Below are 18,388 nucleotides of genomic sequence, written 5' to 3'. Positions count from 1 at the left end.
TAGTCCAAGATGTATCGTCGCCCCAGTTAGTGAAATTATTCCGATTCGATTTTTTTGCACAAACTTACTCAAAAAGAGGTTCTTATAGCATATCCACAGGGTGCCGGGTGGTGCTGTGGTCGAAAAATTGTTTAAACAATGTTTTTAAACAAATTCACAAAAATAATTATTTCACTTAGAACAAATTTTTTTTAAGATAATTTGGGACATTCTGAGCAAAAAAGGTCTCTTGTGATTTTTCTCTAAAAATTGATTGTTGTCGAGTTATACGCGATTTAAATTTGAAAAATGCGAAAACGCATTAGAGAAAAATCACAAGAGACCTTTTTTGCTCAGAATAATCCAAATTATCTAAAAAAAATCGTTCGCAATGAAAAAATTATTTTTGTGAATTTGTTTTAAAAACATTATTTAAACAATTTTTCGACCACGACACCGCCCGGCAGCCTGTGGATGTGTTATAAGGACCTCTTTTTGAGTAAGTTTGTGCAAAAAAATCTAATCGAAATAGTTTCGCTAACGGGGGCGACGATAAAAATGGACTATAGCGCTAATAGTTAATAATTAAAAATAACAGCTTTGTAATAAAATAATGACAAAAATCTCTTCAGAATCTTAAAGAAAAGGTTTAAAACTTGATTTGGTTACTTTTTGAATTTCATAATAATAATTTTTAATCGAGTTATTGAGCCATGAAAATGGCCATTTCCGCATTTTTCAAATTTTTAATCGCATATAACTCCACAACAATCAATTTTAGAGAAAAATGACAAGAGTTCTTTTTTGCTCAGAATGACCCAAATTATATAAAAACAAATTGTTCGAAATGAAAAAAATATTTTCGTGAATTTATTTAAACAAATTGTTTAAACAATTTTTCGACCACGGCACCGCCCGGCACCCTGTGGATATGTTATAAGGACCTCTTTTTGAGTAAGTTTGTGCAAAAAAATCGAATCGGAATAATTTCGCTAGCGGGGGCGACGATACTGCCCGGTCTAAGATTAAAAAAACTAGCCTACTTACTATAAACGATTTCAGCTGACGTTTAGTGTGTCGGCGGAAAATAAAAGGATTGTGACGTCACATTTTAGACTTTGAGGTCGATTATCTCGAAGACGGTTAGATATATCGAAATGCCGTTTTCAGATTTGGATTCAGAAGACAAAACTACATGAGAGTCCATCGATAAATCTACTCTAAATGTTGCAGGAGCGACTTTGCGAATTTATAAACGAAAAGTTTTCACTAGTAATACCACTAGAGGTCAAATTATTTCCGGAAATTTTTTTGAGATCATGAATATTTTGAAAATTTCCCGAGTCGCAGACGAGGGAAATTTTCTAAAAATATTCATGATCAAAAAAGAAATTCCGGATATTAATTTGACTTCGCGTGGTATTCGGTAAGAAAATTCCACACCAAATTTGCATTTGAAAATCCAAAGCTGCATGAACAGATTAATAGCGCGCCATAGCTTTGTCAGCAATTATTTAGGCTTTCAAATTCGTAATTTCTACTCATTGTAGTTGCATGGGAATACCATTTCAAGATAGAAAATAGTATATTCTTCAATTTTACATAAGTTTTGAGTAACTACAAGTGATAGAAAATGAATCAAAACTAAATTATGTAAACAAATAAAAACCAGTCTGTCAAAAATGTTCTGTTATTGTAAACGTCAAAAAATTTCCACTATAATTCGCTGTTGGGTACCCCACGAGCAAAAAATTTCCGATAAAATACCTCCGTTGCCATGGTGATCTGTCAAAATAACGTATTTTGATTGGTTCAAAATTTCAGGTGTGGAATTTTCGTTGAAAAAATAAAACAAAATGAGATTTTAACATCAACAAAGCAAAAAAACAATTTTTTGCAAAAGGGGTGAAAATCAACATATTTATTTATTATTGTTAAACAAAAAATAAGCATAAAATATCTCGACAGCGGTACCTCACGAAATGTATAAGGAAAATATGTAAAAAATTTCAAGTGGATAGTAAAGTAGTTTTTGAGTTACAATGTCTTTACATTTTTGTTGCTCATTGTACAATGAGCCTTTGAAAAAAGAAGTCTTGAGAAAAACGCGTTTAAAGTTTTGTTAATTTTTATTTTCAATTTCTTTTTTGTCTGTGAAATCGTAAAGTGATGAACACCGGAATATGTTTTGAATCGCGGAGTAACAACCAACGTTAACTAAACAAAGTTAATTAACATTTTCTTAATTAATGGAGGGTTTTTTTAATTTAATTTAATTAATTTTTTTTAATTAAATGGTTTAAAATCATTGAAATTTCCTTTTTAATAATAGTCTCCCGTTTTATACCGCTGGCTTTGGGATTCTATCAGGGTAGTCTGCTAAAGCTAGGGCCTACGGTATACAAGGAAGGTAACAGGCCAGTGCTACGCTTCAGCCGCCTATTATTACCCCTGGTTTTACCCAAGGTACTCATTTTATTCAGGCTGAGACGACCTGGGTCCTATAGACATTTTTAAAAATGTCTAGTTGTTCATCAGAGCAAAATTACCGGAAATACAACATGTTAAGGGTCCCTACCTTCGACTCGCTTTGCAGCAGGTTCGTGCTAGCGCGCTTGAGCGTAGTGAGGAACGTTCAACAGCTGTTCCCATCCTTTTTTGTAAATTACTCTGCGATTCAAAAACACATTCCAGTTTGCATCACTTTACGATTCGACAAACAAAAAAGAAATTGAAAATAAAAGTTGACAATACATACTTTAATCGTGTTTTTCTCAAAAATTCTTTTTTCAAAGGCGGTGGACCTTGTAACTCAAAATCTACTTGACCAATCCACCTAAAATTTTGCATATATTTTATTTAGACATTTCGTGAGGTAACGCTGGAGAGATATTTTTTGTTCTATGCTTTTTTTTTGTTTAATAGTAATAAATATGTTGATTTTTACACTTTTTTGCAAAATATTTCGTTGTTTTGACTTCTCTGAGTGATACCAAAAGTGGATCAAAATCCTTAAAACTAAGAAAATTTGACAGCGTTACCTCGAGAAACTCATAAGCTAATAAATTGTTTTTGCATTTTTTGTTTCATCTAATCCAATGATAAGTTCTGATGTCTACCACAAAATTCATTTTTTTTAGGTGTCCGTAAAAATTTGCCATTGTTGGCTTATTTTTCAATATTTTTCCTTGAATTTTTTTTAATATTCTTTGAATAATTGTACTGCATATTTATGTTTATATTTAATTAAAAAAAATAAAATAATTCTACCATACTTTCAAAAAATCAAAAAAAAATTTACAAAAATGTGCTTGAAATGTTTATTTCAAACCCAACGTCCCCCCTTAAGGATAGCTATGAACACATTTTGATAGGCAAGCCATGCAAGACGTTTATGTCTATTGAAAAATTCACACCGAGAATGCAGTACGGCTAAACATAAGATTTTCAAAAAAATTAAGTCAAAACATGAAGTGAAACGAACGTCGATGTGTATATACATTTTTTATACTGTATACTATATACTACACACATCGGCGTACGTTTCACTTTATGTTTTGACTTAATTTGTTTGAAAATGAATCGTAACGCATGGGAAAAGTTATACCGGACGAATAATACATACCTATATCGCCGTGGAAAAAGTTATGGGGCAAAAAACAAAATTGCTTTCTTTCGTGTTTTGTTTTTGCTTTTTTTTAATATATTTTTGTAAAAAAAATATTTTTGCCTTTGGAAGGTGATATTTTGATAGTAAATTTAATATGGAACAATTTTTCTGTAAACGTACTTGTACCAAAAGTTCATAGAACTCACCTTAATGCGCCCTGTGCCTAGAGACTAATTCACCCCTTCCTCAAAAACGCACCCATTTAAATGGTAGCACTCCGCGGTTTTTTCATATTCAGAGGTCCATTGACCACATGAAACAATGAAACCCCGTTAACGTTGTAGTTCCTTTCTAAAGTATTGTTCCCTCGGAGATCGCTGGGAAAATTTACACTCAAAATAACAAAATTCAGTTTGGCAACACTGTGTGAATGTTGATAGTAACATATCCCTTTTAAAATAAACAGAACTGTAATTTAGTCCAGACAAATTAATATATTTTTGCCAACAAAAATGAGATTTTTTAACCAAATACTGTTTCAAATATGATGTGCAAAATAATTTTTAATTGGGTTCTGTTAATGAGCTTGCTTTTTTGTCATTAAAGTAGAAAAATTTTAAATTTCACTCATTAAATCATTATCGTCTAGTTATCGTCTTAATTATTTTAACTGTACTATAATATCCGTCGACTAATTCTGAATGATTAATGGGTTGTTAAAACATTTTATCTGTAGCGGCTTCTGGAATGTCTTAAAAATATCGAATTTCATTGATAAAATGCGCATATTCCACCGATCTTCGCTTCGATCATACATAATCAATAGCATACTAATGTAAATTGATCATTCATTTTGTTATAGGCGATACTTCCCGAGACGGCAACAATGATGACGACTCATCATCCAGATTTGACAAAGACAGTTCGGAGGTTCACACCATTGAGCTTTCGAACGATTCAAACACCTCGAGCGAAAAGAGAACGATCGAGGAAGAACGAAAACCGAGGATATACTTGAAGCAGGACCTCGTGAAACCCGAAAATCTCAAGCCAGAAATGTTGGTACGTTTTCGGGGGGAGGTCCTGCAAGACATTGACCATAATGGTAAGAATAACAGTTTATTTACTTTAAGTGAATTAACAACATAATTTGACTACTACTACTAGTTTTTTATTATCTAGAATATATCTTCTACAACCAATTATATCTGAAAGAAAGCATATAACTCATCATTATTTTCTTTTTGCTGATTATACCAGTATCACTTGGAGCAACTCAACTATTGCATCTCTTCATGAAACTATAATTTCGGATCTACTGACGATAAAGACCTGGGCCTCGATTTTTGACCCTTCGCTCCGTTATCGAACGTATTCGCTTCGTATACTAAACAGATACGAAACGAATATGTTCGATAAAGAAGCGAAGGATCAAAAATCGAGGCCCTGGTCTGACTCTAATTTACTCTCTTTTAACGTAGATAAAACAGTAGCCCTATCCTATAAAGGAGCCCTTCAACCTTTGCCACTTAATAACAGCCAGATCAGTACCGTTGATTCTGTAAAATTTCTTGGTATTTTTTTAGACAGCAACCTCAAATGGTCCCTTCATATCGATTCGTTAAGTAAGAAACTATCTTCAGCTTGCTATGCTATAAGATCTGTCTCAAAGGAACTCAATTTAGCATCTTCTAAAATAACATATTTTTCGTTGTTCGAGTCTCATCTTCGAAATGGTCTTCCTTTTTCAAGGGCGGATCCAGCACCGATTTTCGGGAGGGGCCATGAACTTTTTTTGGGAGGGAGTGAGGGAGACTGGGGGTCTGAAGTAATTTTTAAAAATTTGGGTTACAATGGTGAGTTCTAAGGCACTTTTCACAGACTATTGAGTGCCATAAAGACATTCAAAACTTATCGTTTTTAAAGTATTATTAAAGTCAGTACCGACTCCTACATATTTTTTCGGATCCAAGTGCAGTTATTTCAACAAGTTTAATACTATTTTTTCTACGAGCGTGCAAAAATGTCTACTTCCGCGCACGCGTTTTAGTTTAGAAAGTTTCACTTTTCCGCACGCGTGTTACTTTTCCGCACGCGCTTTACTTTTCCGCACGCGTTTTACTTTTCCGCACGCGTGTTAATTTAGATATGTTAATATGGCCTTAAAGTAATTATAATACATGCCATAAACTAATCTTTAGATATTATTTACTAATTTATTTCATATATATCTTATTGTGTTCATGTTTTAATGAAATTATAAATAAGAATGAAATAATTTCATGGTTTTGTATGGCTCCGTCTTTGCCCATGAGTTTGGCGAAAGATGTTAAACATCTGTTTGGCGAAAGATGTTACTTGCAAAACAATCCCTTTTTTAATGTGCGAAAGTATCAACCAACTCCCTTGTTCTAAGTGCTGGTGACCCAAGTAACGCTTAATTTCTTCTTGAAGTTATACTTCTTTAGGCGCGATTGAGGGTGAAATTTTATTAATCTGCGCGCATGCGCACACAGAAAGTATGGAGTTCGTTACTAAATGTTTTAATTTATGTATGTATCAGTCCAGAAAAGGTGTAGAAATAATATATTAGTGTTTTTAAATATATTTTTCTACAAACGTGTTAAAAATGCAATTTATAGCACTCCATAGGAGCGTCTTAAAAATTTTAAGGCACTGCAGTTAAAAGTGAATTGTCAAATTGTGAAACGTCAAAATATTTATATTTCATTTATTAACATTAATATCAATAATAAAACTTGCGCAATTTGAAAAAGGTGGTTTAAAAGTTTTTTTTTTAATTTAATTTAAACTGTATTGTTGCATTTTTAACACGTTTATAGAAAAAAAATTTTCACATACGTGGCTTAAAATTGTACTTTTAACATTTATATCATAAATAACTATTACATATTTTTGTGTATTTGAACTTGTCTACCTCGGGAATAAGATAATAAGTAATATTTAAATTATTTTATAATCAACTTCGTCTGTTTGTCACTATGTCTGAGAAATCTTGTAGCCCGGATAAAGAAAAGGGTATAGCTCAGTGGTAGAGCGTTGGACTGGAGATCAAGAGCTCCCCGGTTCGAATCCTGGTGTTTTCTAATCTTTTTTTAATTTTTGGTATTGTCTTAATAAAATTTTTTAGAAAGTATTAAGTAAAAATTAATTTAATCTTTAAACAAAATACAAATAAACTGTCCGAAAGTATATTTATTTCATTGAAATCATATTTAGAAGTATAACTTCTTACGTGCGTACAAAGTACACACACATTCTTTTTTATTCTTTGTGTGTACAGAATATTGAAATTAAAACGATTGATGGCTGTCAAAGTCGTTCTAACAAATGGCACTTTGTAACATTATCAACATTTTTATTTACAAAAAATCCTATGTCATTCTTGAAGATTCCGTTACTGCTTTTGTTAAATTATAGTTCAGAATACATAATATGTATCCTCTGTTTTGTGCATATACAAGTATGTGTTTAAATCTAAAAATATTTGAACTGCAAATATTGAAACTTCTATTTTTTTAAATTCTCGGAGGGGGCCATGGCCCCCATGGCCCCCTCCCTGGATCCGCGCTTGTCCTTTTTGGGGTTCTAGTACAGCTGCTCAAATTGATGTTATTTTTAAATTGCAAAAAATAGCAAGATCTACACATTGCAGAAGTTACTTCAGAGATAACGGAATTTTAACATTTCCATCTTTATATATTCTAGAAACGGTTTGTTTAATTCATAAACACAATTTTTTTATTAATTAGCTAAGTACTTTCAGCACATCACGTGCCAGTATCAGAGCTTTGTCCTATAGGTATAAATCCTTCATAGAAGAGCAATTGCCAAACAACACATTAAAATGCATAGATACTGGGCAAAGCCACAGCATGGCTACGTCAAAACATCGTCAAACCCTTAAAATTAATAAAATCACATCTAAATTCTTTCAATTTCAGAAAAATAACATGGCTGCGTCAAACCATTGTGAGTTCAAGTAAACACCTGTGGACTATCATTCATTAGAAAAAAACCCAACTTTGATTTTGATTGTCCATTTGGTTTGTCCAAGTCTTATACACTTTTAAAAGTTTGTTTTTTCGATGACGCCTTTTCACAACAGTAAATTACATATTCTTAATTTAAAGATACAGATACCTGCATATTCAAATTTTAATTTTCTATAAATTTTAAAACTGGAGTACTGGGAAAAGTATGTCGCATTTGTTTAAATATTTTACACTATTTAACATAATATGTTATTAATTACTTAACATTACTTAAGTTAGAACTTATTTTGTATTTAATATTATTTATTTTTACTTTATGATCTGGCTCGAAGGACCATGTTTAGTCTTAGAACAAAGCTGGTTAATTTGTTCCATTGCCATTTACTTTTAATTTAACTTCTTATTTTCTTTGCTAATGTTGTGTTTTTCTTCAGGTATGGCGGAAAGTGCGCCCAGTAGTGCCTCAGAAACGGACGGGCCGCAAGACTGACACCAGCCGGAAATGTATGTACCTATAGTAAGTGACAGAATTTTATACTGAAGTCGTACTTTCTTAAAGAAGTAAACATATTATTAGAAGAATTTCCATGTTGGAAATTGAAAAAACACACACGTGGTTGTAAGTAACAAAAATATGAGCTCGATATGACGGTGTTTGTTGATAATAATTTATTGTTTTTCTATGATTTTGTTCTTAGTAGTGGAGCAGAGAAAGGTGATTTCCAAATATCTTTATAGACATGCAATCGTTATAGTTATACCTTACAATTTAAAGCGTTAATAATATGAACAAAGATAAATAGCATTGCTTTATTACATTTTATAAAAAAATTGATTCAATTAACGAATTGTAGGAGAATGATTCACTTGAAAAAGTTTTCTTAAAGCACTTAAGGGACCTTAAAAGGGGATGCAAAAGAAAGACATTTTAATGAAAATACATAATACAAAACAGTATACTATCACACAGAAAAGTAAAGGGTTTCCTCTGTTAAAATATGCAAAAAGGCCTCACTCCCAAAATTCAAATATTTTCATTTTTTTACGTTCCATGTGATTAAAAAATAAGATTCAGCTCAATTTTAATCCTCCAGCCCCCTTAAACTTCCCCAACACTAAAAACGTAATTTTTTAGTTTTTATTTTTTTAGGTGAGATACCCATTTAAAAATTTTAAAAAAATTCACACGCATAGTTGAGACTTGTACAAAAAATTTCTTTTTTGCACATAACCACAAAATGCATTTTCTTTTTTATATAAAACAGTTTTTTTGAGATGGTTGCAGGTCTAATTTTTTTTTATTTTGGATATTTTATCTATAAAAAACTATATTTCTAATTTTTACAGATTTCCCCGTAAGGTGCGCCACCTGGAAAAATCCGATTTTTTGTAAGTTGGTTTTTGGGGATTTTCCCCATTTCCCCATAGACATCAAAATAGTTCAAATTCATTTTTATACATTCTACGTGATTAAAAATAAAGACAAAGCCCCTCCCAATCTCCCATCGCCAAAAACGTCATTTTTTTCCGGGAAATGCAATCAATTTAAAATTTTTAAAAAATTCACACGCATATTGGAATGCATTTTATTTTATTTATTTATTTTTTTTAAGAGTATAACTTTTTTCTGGAGAGGCCTGCAGGTCTAATTTTTTTTATTTTATGTATTTTATCAAAAACTATATTTCTAATTTTTTTCAGATTTTTGCGTAAGGTGAATTTAAAAATCCCAAAAACTGGATATTTAGGGGGTTTTGAGGATTTTCCCCATTTTATAAACTTCAAGATTGATTAAATTAAGGCTTTTTTTATAGACTGTATAAAATTTGAAGTAACTGAATTATTTAGAACATTCCAAAATATGATAAACACGTTCAAACCCCCCAAAAACGAGGGAGGTTTTTTGGGGGAATTTTTGGGGGTTTGAACGTTTTTCTCCCATTTTTGAACCTCCTAAAAGTCTCAGTTACTTCAAACTGTATATAATCTATAAAAAAACCGTGATTTGATCCATTTTGAAGTTTCTAAAAGGGAAAAAGTCCCAAAAACCCCCGTAAAAATCAGTTTTTCGAATTTTTGAAGGTGGCGCACTGTAATTAAAAATAGAATCGTAATGAATTAAGAAAGATAAACTTCTGTAGGTACTATTTTTGTTTCTTTTTTCCTAGGTACTGCCTCATAAAATCAATTTGGCAACAATCTTTTAAGTTATTCTTTTAAATGAATCAAGATTTTTGTTAAATGTTATACGACATTGTCATTTTTACTCTTTTAACTTATATCAAAAAAGTACCTTAAGTTATTTTAGTGCGAACCAAAACCAGTAAAGGAGAATTATATTATGTGTTCCATACATTTTTCAAGGTTTTCGATTTTTAGTAAACTCCTTAAGATATTCAGGAAATGACTTCTCCGTTCCACTATAGGGTAGGTTTTTTGCTAAGCATCAAAGCAGTTAAGCTGTATATTAGGTGTTTTTGACTACTCTAAAATGTATTCGTATTGAAAAAATTATACCCAACGTGGAACAGTCAAATTTTTTTATTTTGTTTTGGTCGTTTTTAAGACGGAGAAGAATATTTTATTTTTTTGGGCATTTTGAGAATGAGGAAAACAACTTTCCTTATATATATATATATCAAAATTAATGTAAAAGTAACGCAAAAATTTAAGTAGGTCTCTTATTTTGTTGCGTTATTACAGAATGATTACATTGCCGTCCTCGGAAAAATTTATAGGCAAATTATTTACTAAACCTTATCATTCTGCAGGCTACCTACAAGCTATAACAAATTTTAATACATGTACAAGCAAAATTGTTCTACTTTATGTACCATCAACTTTACATGGTAACAAGGCATGTACTCAGCAAATGCACTACACAATAATGATAATTCTGCAGGCCATCTGCAAGCTGTAATAAATTTTACTGTTACAACATATCAGCAAAATTGCTGTACTTATCTACCACCAACTTTACATGGTAACTAGGCATTGACTCGACAAACACACAGTACACGATAATAATTATCCCGTGAATTTAGTTTAGAATTTTGACCAAGTATAAATGAAGATATAATTAGATCTACTGCATAAATGAAGATGACTGTGCCAACAACAGTCACCCTGAAAATCTGAACAAGAAGAAGTGGCGGAAGAACTTAGAAAGTCTTAAGCTTTTGATGCCCTTGGAAAGCAAAATTTTTAAAAGAAATATAGTCGTATGAATGTACATCATTTAGAAGAGTGACATATCAAATTATAGTACATAATTATGGACCAATATATCAATTCCAAATCACGTTTAGCTCCAAAATTTAAAGAACAATTATTATTTACGGCCCTCATCGACATTAAATAACCTTTTGACACCGTAAATCAATGGGAACATTATTATCATTGAGCAGATGTGTGAGAGGACATTTACAAAATTGTCATAAAAATGTAAAATGTGGTAATAAATTTCTTCTTCTTTTGATACTCTATGTTTTCTTCTGTATACCTACATTCCAAATGCCTTGTTATCTCTTGTCCTCCACACGTAACTAGATTCAAACCACAACACTGCGAAACTTTGTTAAACAATGGTTTTACTTCATGTAGATTCTCCAGCCAAGTTTGTAAGTCATTATTAATTTCCAATAATATATATCCCTCTTTATATCATATATTTCCAAAAGTATCATATTTCATTACATTTTTCTCTCTAGTTGTCAAATTACCAAAACAACCAGAACTTATAAGAACTGCTTAACAAAGAGCAAAGCGTTAAAATTAGTGTAATTAAAAAGAACCAATAAAATATTTTATTAATTCTTCATTGAAATTTCAAATTTGGCAATTGACAACTGACGTTGCCAGCTGAAATTGACAGTTGACAACTGGCATTGGCAGTTGACAACTGACATTGACAGTTAACAACTGACATTGACAGTTGACAACCGACATTGACAGCTGACATTGACATTTGACATTTGACACAATTCTCAAAGTGTTTAAAAATGATAAAATGTTCCTTCCGTAGATGAAACTTTACGATAAATTCCATATTTAACTGTTCCACGTTATTCAATGTTCATTGTTCGATGTATTTGGCATGCCCCAAGTAAATATAATTATAAATGTCTTTTCTATGTGTCTTCGACGTCAAGTATACCTCAACCTGTATAGAGAATCACTACCTATATGTTATATGACCTAGTGGGTGGTAATTTTGGTAGAGGAAAAATTTATTTGCACCCTTTATTTATTAAAAAAATCGTTTTAACGACACATAATATAATAAGTACGATTTGAAGGGTGTTTTAACGATTAAACCAATATTTAACAATCATTGGGTGTAAAAATGGCCTTGTTTTGTCATAAAATAATAAAATTTAATTAATTTTTTGTAAAGAGGGTTTAGTAAAACCATTTTAGACAATGTGAGCAACTAATACTAACTTTAAAAATGGCATATATTTCGAATAATACCAGGAACTTCATAAAAGAAAATGAATAAATTTTGATAAAAGGGTTTTTATCCCGAAAGTATTTTATTATGAGAGTGGGGCTCCAAAATAAATGAATCTGTTAATTTATTTTATTAGAAATATTTTAAAAAGTAACAAAGTCGCTAAATAAAATTTTATAAAAATATAATCGTAGCCCCCTTCGTTATAAAGGGGCCGAAGTGTTTAATTGCGAATTTAGATTAGTAAAAAACTCAAAAATTACGAACATATTATGTATTTGGAAAAACAAAAGGGTAGTAATGGACACGCATTGAAAAAAAAATATATTTCGAAATATATGTCGTCTTGTTCATAAAAATAATTAAAAAAATTAGGGGGCCTTGCATTAAATTTATTAATGTAGTGGCCAAAAATTAAATACAAACATGAAGAAGCAAATAGTAAATGTGCCAAAAATTTTAAAAAAAGTTTTAAAAGTGAAAGTAGTCGACTAAATCAAAATCCCAGTGCGTATGCATTTTTTTATACTTGTTATTTTATTTTTAAGTTTATTTATTCTACTTTTTTCATTTTAAATCGCAAATTATAACGTAATATGTAAAAATATTAATTATAAAGAAAGTAAAAATAAAATTTATAATTATTAATATTTTCATTCATTTTTAAATTATGTATTGTCTACCAATCAATCTTTAACCCAAAATTATCACCCTCTACGCATTCAAAACTGCTTTGATGATAAGATTTATCATATATATCGAAAAACCCTTGGGATGTTCCCACAATTGAAAAATTATATCTATCTGTGATTTAATCAAAATTTTTGATGTATATTTTCTCTAAAAATATCTTAAATATTATTATATAAATTTAAACAATTAGGGAGTAGTTAATTGATATAAATACTTTGAATTTTTGAGGATGACGGGGGGCTGCTACGTGAAAGTTTACAAAAAAGTTGCCATTTGAAGAACTTAAACTATAAAAAATTTTAAATATAAGAAAAATTTATTGAATGATATATTATTTTGTTTATTGTTGAAATTATATTATCTTCCTTTTGCTTGTTACATTCGTCACCATATTTTTGTTACCACTTTTGACAAACATGAATTTGTCGGGGGTTTTTGGCTATTTTATATATTTTAATTTAATATTTACTAAAATTAAAAGTAAATGAATCAGACAATTTTATCTCTGGATGATCAAATGTTATTTTTTATTATAAGAAAAACGTATATTCAAATTAAGTATATTTTATAAATAAAAAAAATTTCTAAAATCATTATACCCGCCGGATGAACAATATTAATATAATAATATATTTATATGTTAAAATATTAGTATATTATTATGTTAATATATTAATATTAATGTATTTACACACTGATAGAAACAACAATGAAGAGGTTCTTCATTGTTCCGTCTATTAATGACACTTCAATTAGTATTTGTTGATTACAATAAGGCATTCGATTACATATAACTCTGGGCCATATTGAAAGGAATTAATAACGCAAGACCACAAATATAAAATACTTCTAAAATACATAATATGACAATGCAACTATACCAATAAACCTAGTAGAAGTTTTAACAACAAGCAAAATAACACAGATAGGCACTAGCCTTCCAAAAGTAGCTACTCTTGCCTTAGAAGAAGTTAGATTGGGAACAACGCGAAATTAAACTCAATGGCTGATTTTAAGTCATCTAAGTCTGGCCGATGGCATAGTAACAACTCATAAGCACCAATACAGAGGAACTACTACTCTACATGCTAAAGAAGCTTAAACAAGAACGTGTAAAATCGGTTTAAAAATGAATTTAAATAAAACGAAAGTGATGACAAATCAAAATATCACAATATACTTAGAAGGAAGTGAGATCAAAAGTGCCGAAGAGATAACGGCTGGTGCCTGCCTACACGTGCTAACTCAAACACTTGTATTCTTTATATTAACACGATCCATGAATAAGTTGTAGGTAAACTACAAAGTTGCAGAAATTCGGAAACTGAAATATTCAATGCAAGTTTTATACGGTGGGTCATAAAAATAATTCCAATACAATAGGCTAGATGCTCGATACTCGTTTTATACAATGTGAGTTTTTATTAGGCGGGTGGGCCCGCATCCCAATTGGAACCAGGGCCCGCTGATCTATCGGTACGCCACTGGAAATAAGGACGTGCAAAGCAGGACGAAGATGGAAGATGTAATTGGAAGAATCGCGCAGGAAAATTTGCAAATGAAGTGTAGCTGGGTAGGACACGTGGCACGATAAAACAACGAAACATAGACCAGACACATTGTACATTGGAGACCACGCGAACACAGTCGTAGTACAGGAAGCCCACAAAAATGATGGCTAGACGAGATCAAAGCAAAAGTTCGTAGAAACTGGCAGCAAATAAATGGCGAAGAGTAAAGAACTTATGGAGAGGCTTTTGCGTAGGAGTGGATGCAAGAAAAAGTGAAAGAAGCAACAATAGAAATCTATAGAAAAACAACCTAATTCAACTGCAAAAAAATAGAGGAATAGAGAAGAGAGTCAGAGGAATATATGCAAATGAACTTAAAATCCTCAACTCAAAAACAATTGTAAAAAAGATCTGATCACACACATATATAAATATATTAATCTATTAATATATTATTATATTAATACATGAATATATTAATATGTATATCAAATATTAATATTAATATATTAATATATTAATATATTAATATATTAATATATTAATATATTAATATATTAATATATTAATGTATTAATATATTAATATATTAATATATTAATAATATTAATATATTAATATATTAATAATATTAATATATTATACATACTACACTGTAGATTTCTACAGTAGAAGATAAAAGCATTAAATTCTGGTTCGGTAACTGTTTCCAAATTTACAAATTTTACACTTTTTTCCTAGATTAACTGTTTTTGGCTCTCTTGATGTGTTAAGTTTGGTAACAATAGTAAGGGATACTGTTTGTTCCTAAGAAATTAAGTACTTAAATATTTCATGAAGAGATTTTTAAATATCTACGCTTCAAGCTGAAATTGTTGGATTATGTTTACGATAAAAATTTTGGCGGTTGTTCTAATTGTTAAATATTTATAATACACTCAAATGGTAACTTTACTTCTAGCTTTCGCGTACCAGGCCTTCGTCGTATAATGGAAAATTGATTGTAGAAAATTCAAGTGATACCATCGGTTTTCCAAGTGATATTTTTGTTGATTTTTTTGTCATATAAACAATGAAGTGCAATTAGATGGTATATACATATATATTTACATCAATATTACTTAGTATATAAGATATATTGAATATATTATATATTTGAAAAAATGGAAGCTATTTTGTTTGAGAGAAAAAAGATTGACTCCAGGTAGAGTTTAAAAATGCTTCATTTCCCCCCACTTCAACAACCGTCAGATTAACTACAACCAACCAATTAACCAAACCGATTCCGACAGTAAATTAGTGTTGATTCTATAAGTGCCATTTTGCATCACCTCAATTCCAAACTTATAAAAAACAGCGCTCCTACACATAAAAATACATGATTTCTAGAGCATCTAGAACAGTCCCGTCCATCTCTATCGTCGCGTAGACCCGATCGAATCATCTGGAACGGACGCTTGAAAATACTCTCTATTCTATGCGTCATCAGTCTGCCGAGTTGGGCCCGTTATTTGGGGCAGGTCGAAATTAACTTTTTCGTTACATGTTTTCTAATTCATTTCCGTTTTCTTAAAATTACAGGATATATATCGTTAAATTTCTGTCGAACACCGATGATTTATATCAGAACGTAAATACAGCTTGTTAAATGTAATATCAACTTTGAGTTTGTTTCTGGGTCTAGAATAAAGGATGAGAAATCGAGAAAAACGAGAATATTCTGAGAAACCATGGTACACTACAGGCCCCACTTTGTTTTATCCTAATTTGTTTTGGAATTCTTAGAGGTTTATTCTCTAAAACAGCGGTACTATATACGTATATAAAAATGCATGATTTCTAGAACATCTAGAACAGTCCGCCCATCTCTATCGTCGCGTAGGCCCGGTCGAATCATCTGGAACGGCCGCTTGAGAATACTCTATTCTATGCGTCATCAGTTTGCCGAGTTGGGAGCGTTATTTGGGGTAGGTCGAAATTAACGTTTTCGTTACAATATGTTTTCTAATTAATTTTATTTCTGTTTTCTTACAAATACATCTTTAAAGTGTCGAACACTGATGATTTATAACAAAACGTAAATACACCTTGTCAAATGTAATACTAAATTTGAGTTTATCTCTCTGTCTAGAATAAAACGCAAGAAAATATTCGGAGAAACTAAGTTGCATACAGGCCCCACTTTGTGTTATTCTATTTTTTTAATTCTTTAGAAGTTTATTAACTGTAACTTCTTGCTGCTGGAAAAAATCACATTACCTAAATTTCTCGTTTTTATAAGTTTTAAGCTTCATTCTCATTACAGTAAATTTCAAAACTTTATTTCATACTTCTTCTTTTCATTCCTCTTCTATCGGAGATTGGATATCATCAAGGCTATTCTAACTTTGTTCAGCTTTGTACAGCTGTTCTAAATAGTGCGTTTTTGCAACCAAACCACACTCTTATATTTCTCATCCAGGACATTCATTTTCGGCCCGGATTCCTTCGTCCCTCAATCTTTCTTGTATACTTATGTATACTTATACTTATGTATTTTTGTCGGCGAATTAGACATCCCAAGCATTTCAATTTTCACTTTTTTATGGTAAGTCAGTTGTATCTCTATATGAGAACAGTTAGAGCAGACAGAGCTTCACTAGTGCCAAGTCCTTGTCTTAGTCCTTGTCTTTTTCTACTAGACAACTGTCTAATTTAGGTCAATTATATCTTCACTGCTTGTACTACAAGTATAAGCCAACCCCATTAATATAAACATCATCAAAGTCTATGCTCTAAGAAGCCATTGAGTTTAATCAGAAAATCAACAGAATTATACAGAAAACTCCACAACAGGAAGTTCTCATCATAATGGGAGATTTGAATACCAAACTTAGAGCTGGAAATAAGACACAGTACATAGGAGCACTTGGACATGAAATCAGAAACAAGAGAGGAAACCCCCTAGACAAATTCGCAGAAGACTGAGAGCTAGTTGTCACCAAGAAATTCTTCCAATTACCACCTCGAAAGCAGTATACGTCTAAATACCCTCAAAACAGACCTGGGAGAATTATTATACAAATCAAATCGATTACATTTTAGTAAATAAAATATTACAAAACAGCTTTACATCTGTCAAGACATCCTGGAGCAGACTTAGAGACGAACTACATTCCGCTGGTGGTAGTAGTCCTAGTCAAACTCAGAAGAGTGCAGAAAAGAAAATTACAATACGATCTCCGTATGAGAACAGACCTTAATGCGAAAATGAGGGTCCCAGCCACGTTAAACGAGCAAATGACTGCAATTAGACGAATCAAACGAAGAACAAACGATCAAACAGATTACAGAAATAGTTCAAAATGTAAAGGATAAACACTTAATGGTAGATAAGTTATGTCGTTGTCTTCAAAATTTTCAGCCATGAGGTTCTTCTTCTACCAGAACCACGTTTACCTTGGATCTTTCTCTGAATGATCAGATGCAAAATTCCATATTTATCAGGATATCTCATAATGTGATCGAAGTATTCCAGCTTGCATCTCTTTGTTATATTGACCAGTTGTGTTGTTTGGTTCAGTCGTCTAAGGACCTCCTCGTCCCTAACTCTGTTGAACCAGCTTGTCTTTAGTAGTCGTCTGTTTACCCACATCTCGCATACCGCGTTTAAGCATACCCTCACTTTAAGTCCACGCTTCCACTCCATACTATAGTACTGGAAAGATATAGCAATGTGACATCGAACGCGAAGGACAACCTACCTTGTTAACGATACAGACTATCACAAATCATTTACATACTTTTTCATGAAAAAATTATCTCGGACATGACTGCTAATTCAAAATATCTTTTGTTTTGTTTAAAGATCCGATTTGAGTAAATTTTACACAACGTTCCACACCAAAGTTCCTAATAAATACATGATTTCTAGAACATTCCATCTCTAATTTCCGCTATTCTGAACGTCGCTTCTCGTTCGTCAGCTGTTCCATCAAGAAGCTTCTAGGCTATGTCGAGTTAGAACCGTTACTTTAGGTCGGTCCAAATTAACTCTTTCTTTACAATATTTTCGTTATTATAATTATTTTTGGTGTGCGTACGAGGTGATGTATACCTACATGATTTCTAGAACAGTCAATATCTA

At 31.5% G+C, this 18,388-nt stretch overlaps 1 protein-coding gene across 1 annotated transcript in view; it reads left to right on the top strand.

Moving 5' to 3' along the window:
* LOC114331414 (mushroom body large-type Kenyon cell-specific protein 1) overlaps positions 1–12,529 on the top strand; it is a 511,943-nt gene extending 499,414 nt beyond the window's left edge. Inside the window, exons 10-11 of the mRNA XM_050660952.1 lie at positions 4,452–4,694; positions 8,040–12,529. Coding sequence (XP_050516909.1) covers positions 4,452–4,694; positions 8,040–8,095 — 299 coding nt within the window. The 3' untranslated portion in view covers positions 8,096–12,529. The remainder of the gene's footprint in view (positions 1–4,451; positions 4,695–8,039) is intronic.
* The last annotated feature ends 5,859 nt before the right edge of the window (positions 12,530–18,388 follow it).

Source organism: Diabrotica virgifera, chromosome 9 (genome assembly GCF_917563875.1).
Source record: "Diabrotica virgifera virgifera chromosome 9, PGI_DIABVI_V3a".
Classification (NCBI taxonomy): Eukaryota; Metazoa; Arthropoda; class Insecta; order Coleoptera; family Chrysomelidae; genus Diabrotica; species Diabrotica virgifera.
Note: the sequence above shows the minus strand (reverse complement) of the source record. Positions and strands in the feature narration are given on the sequence as shown.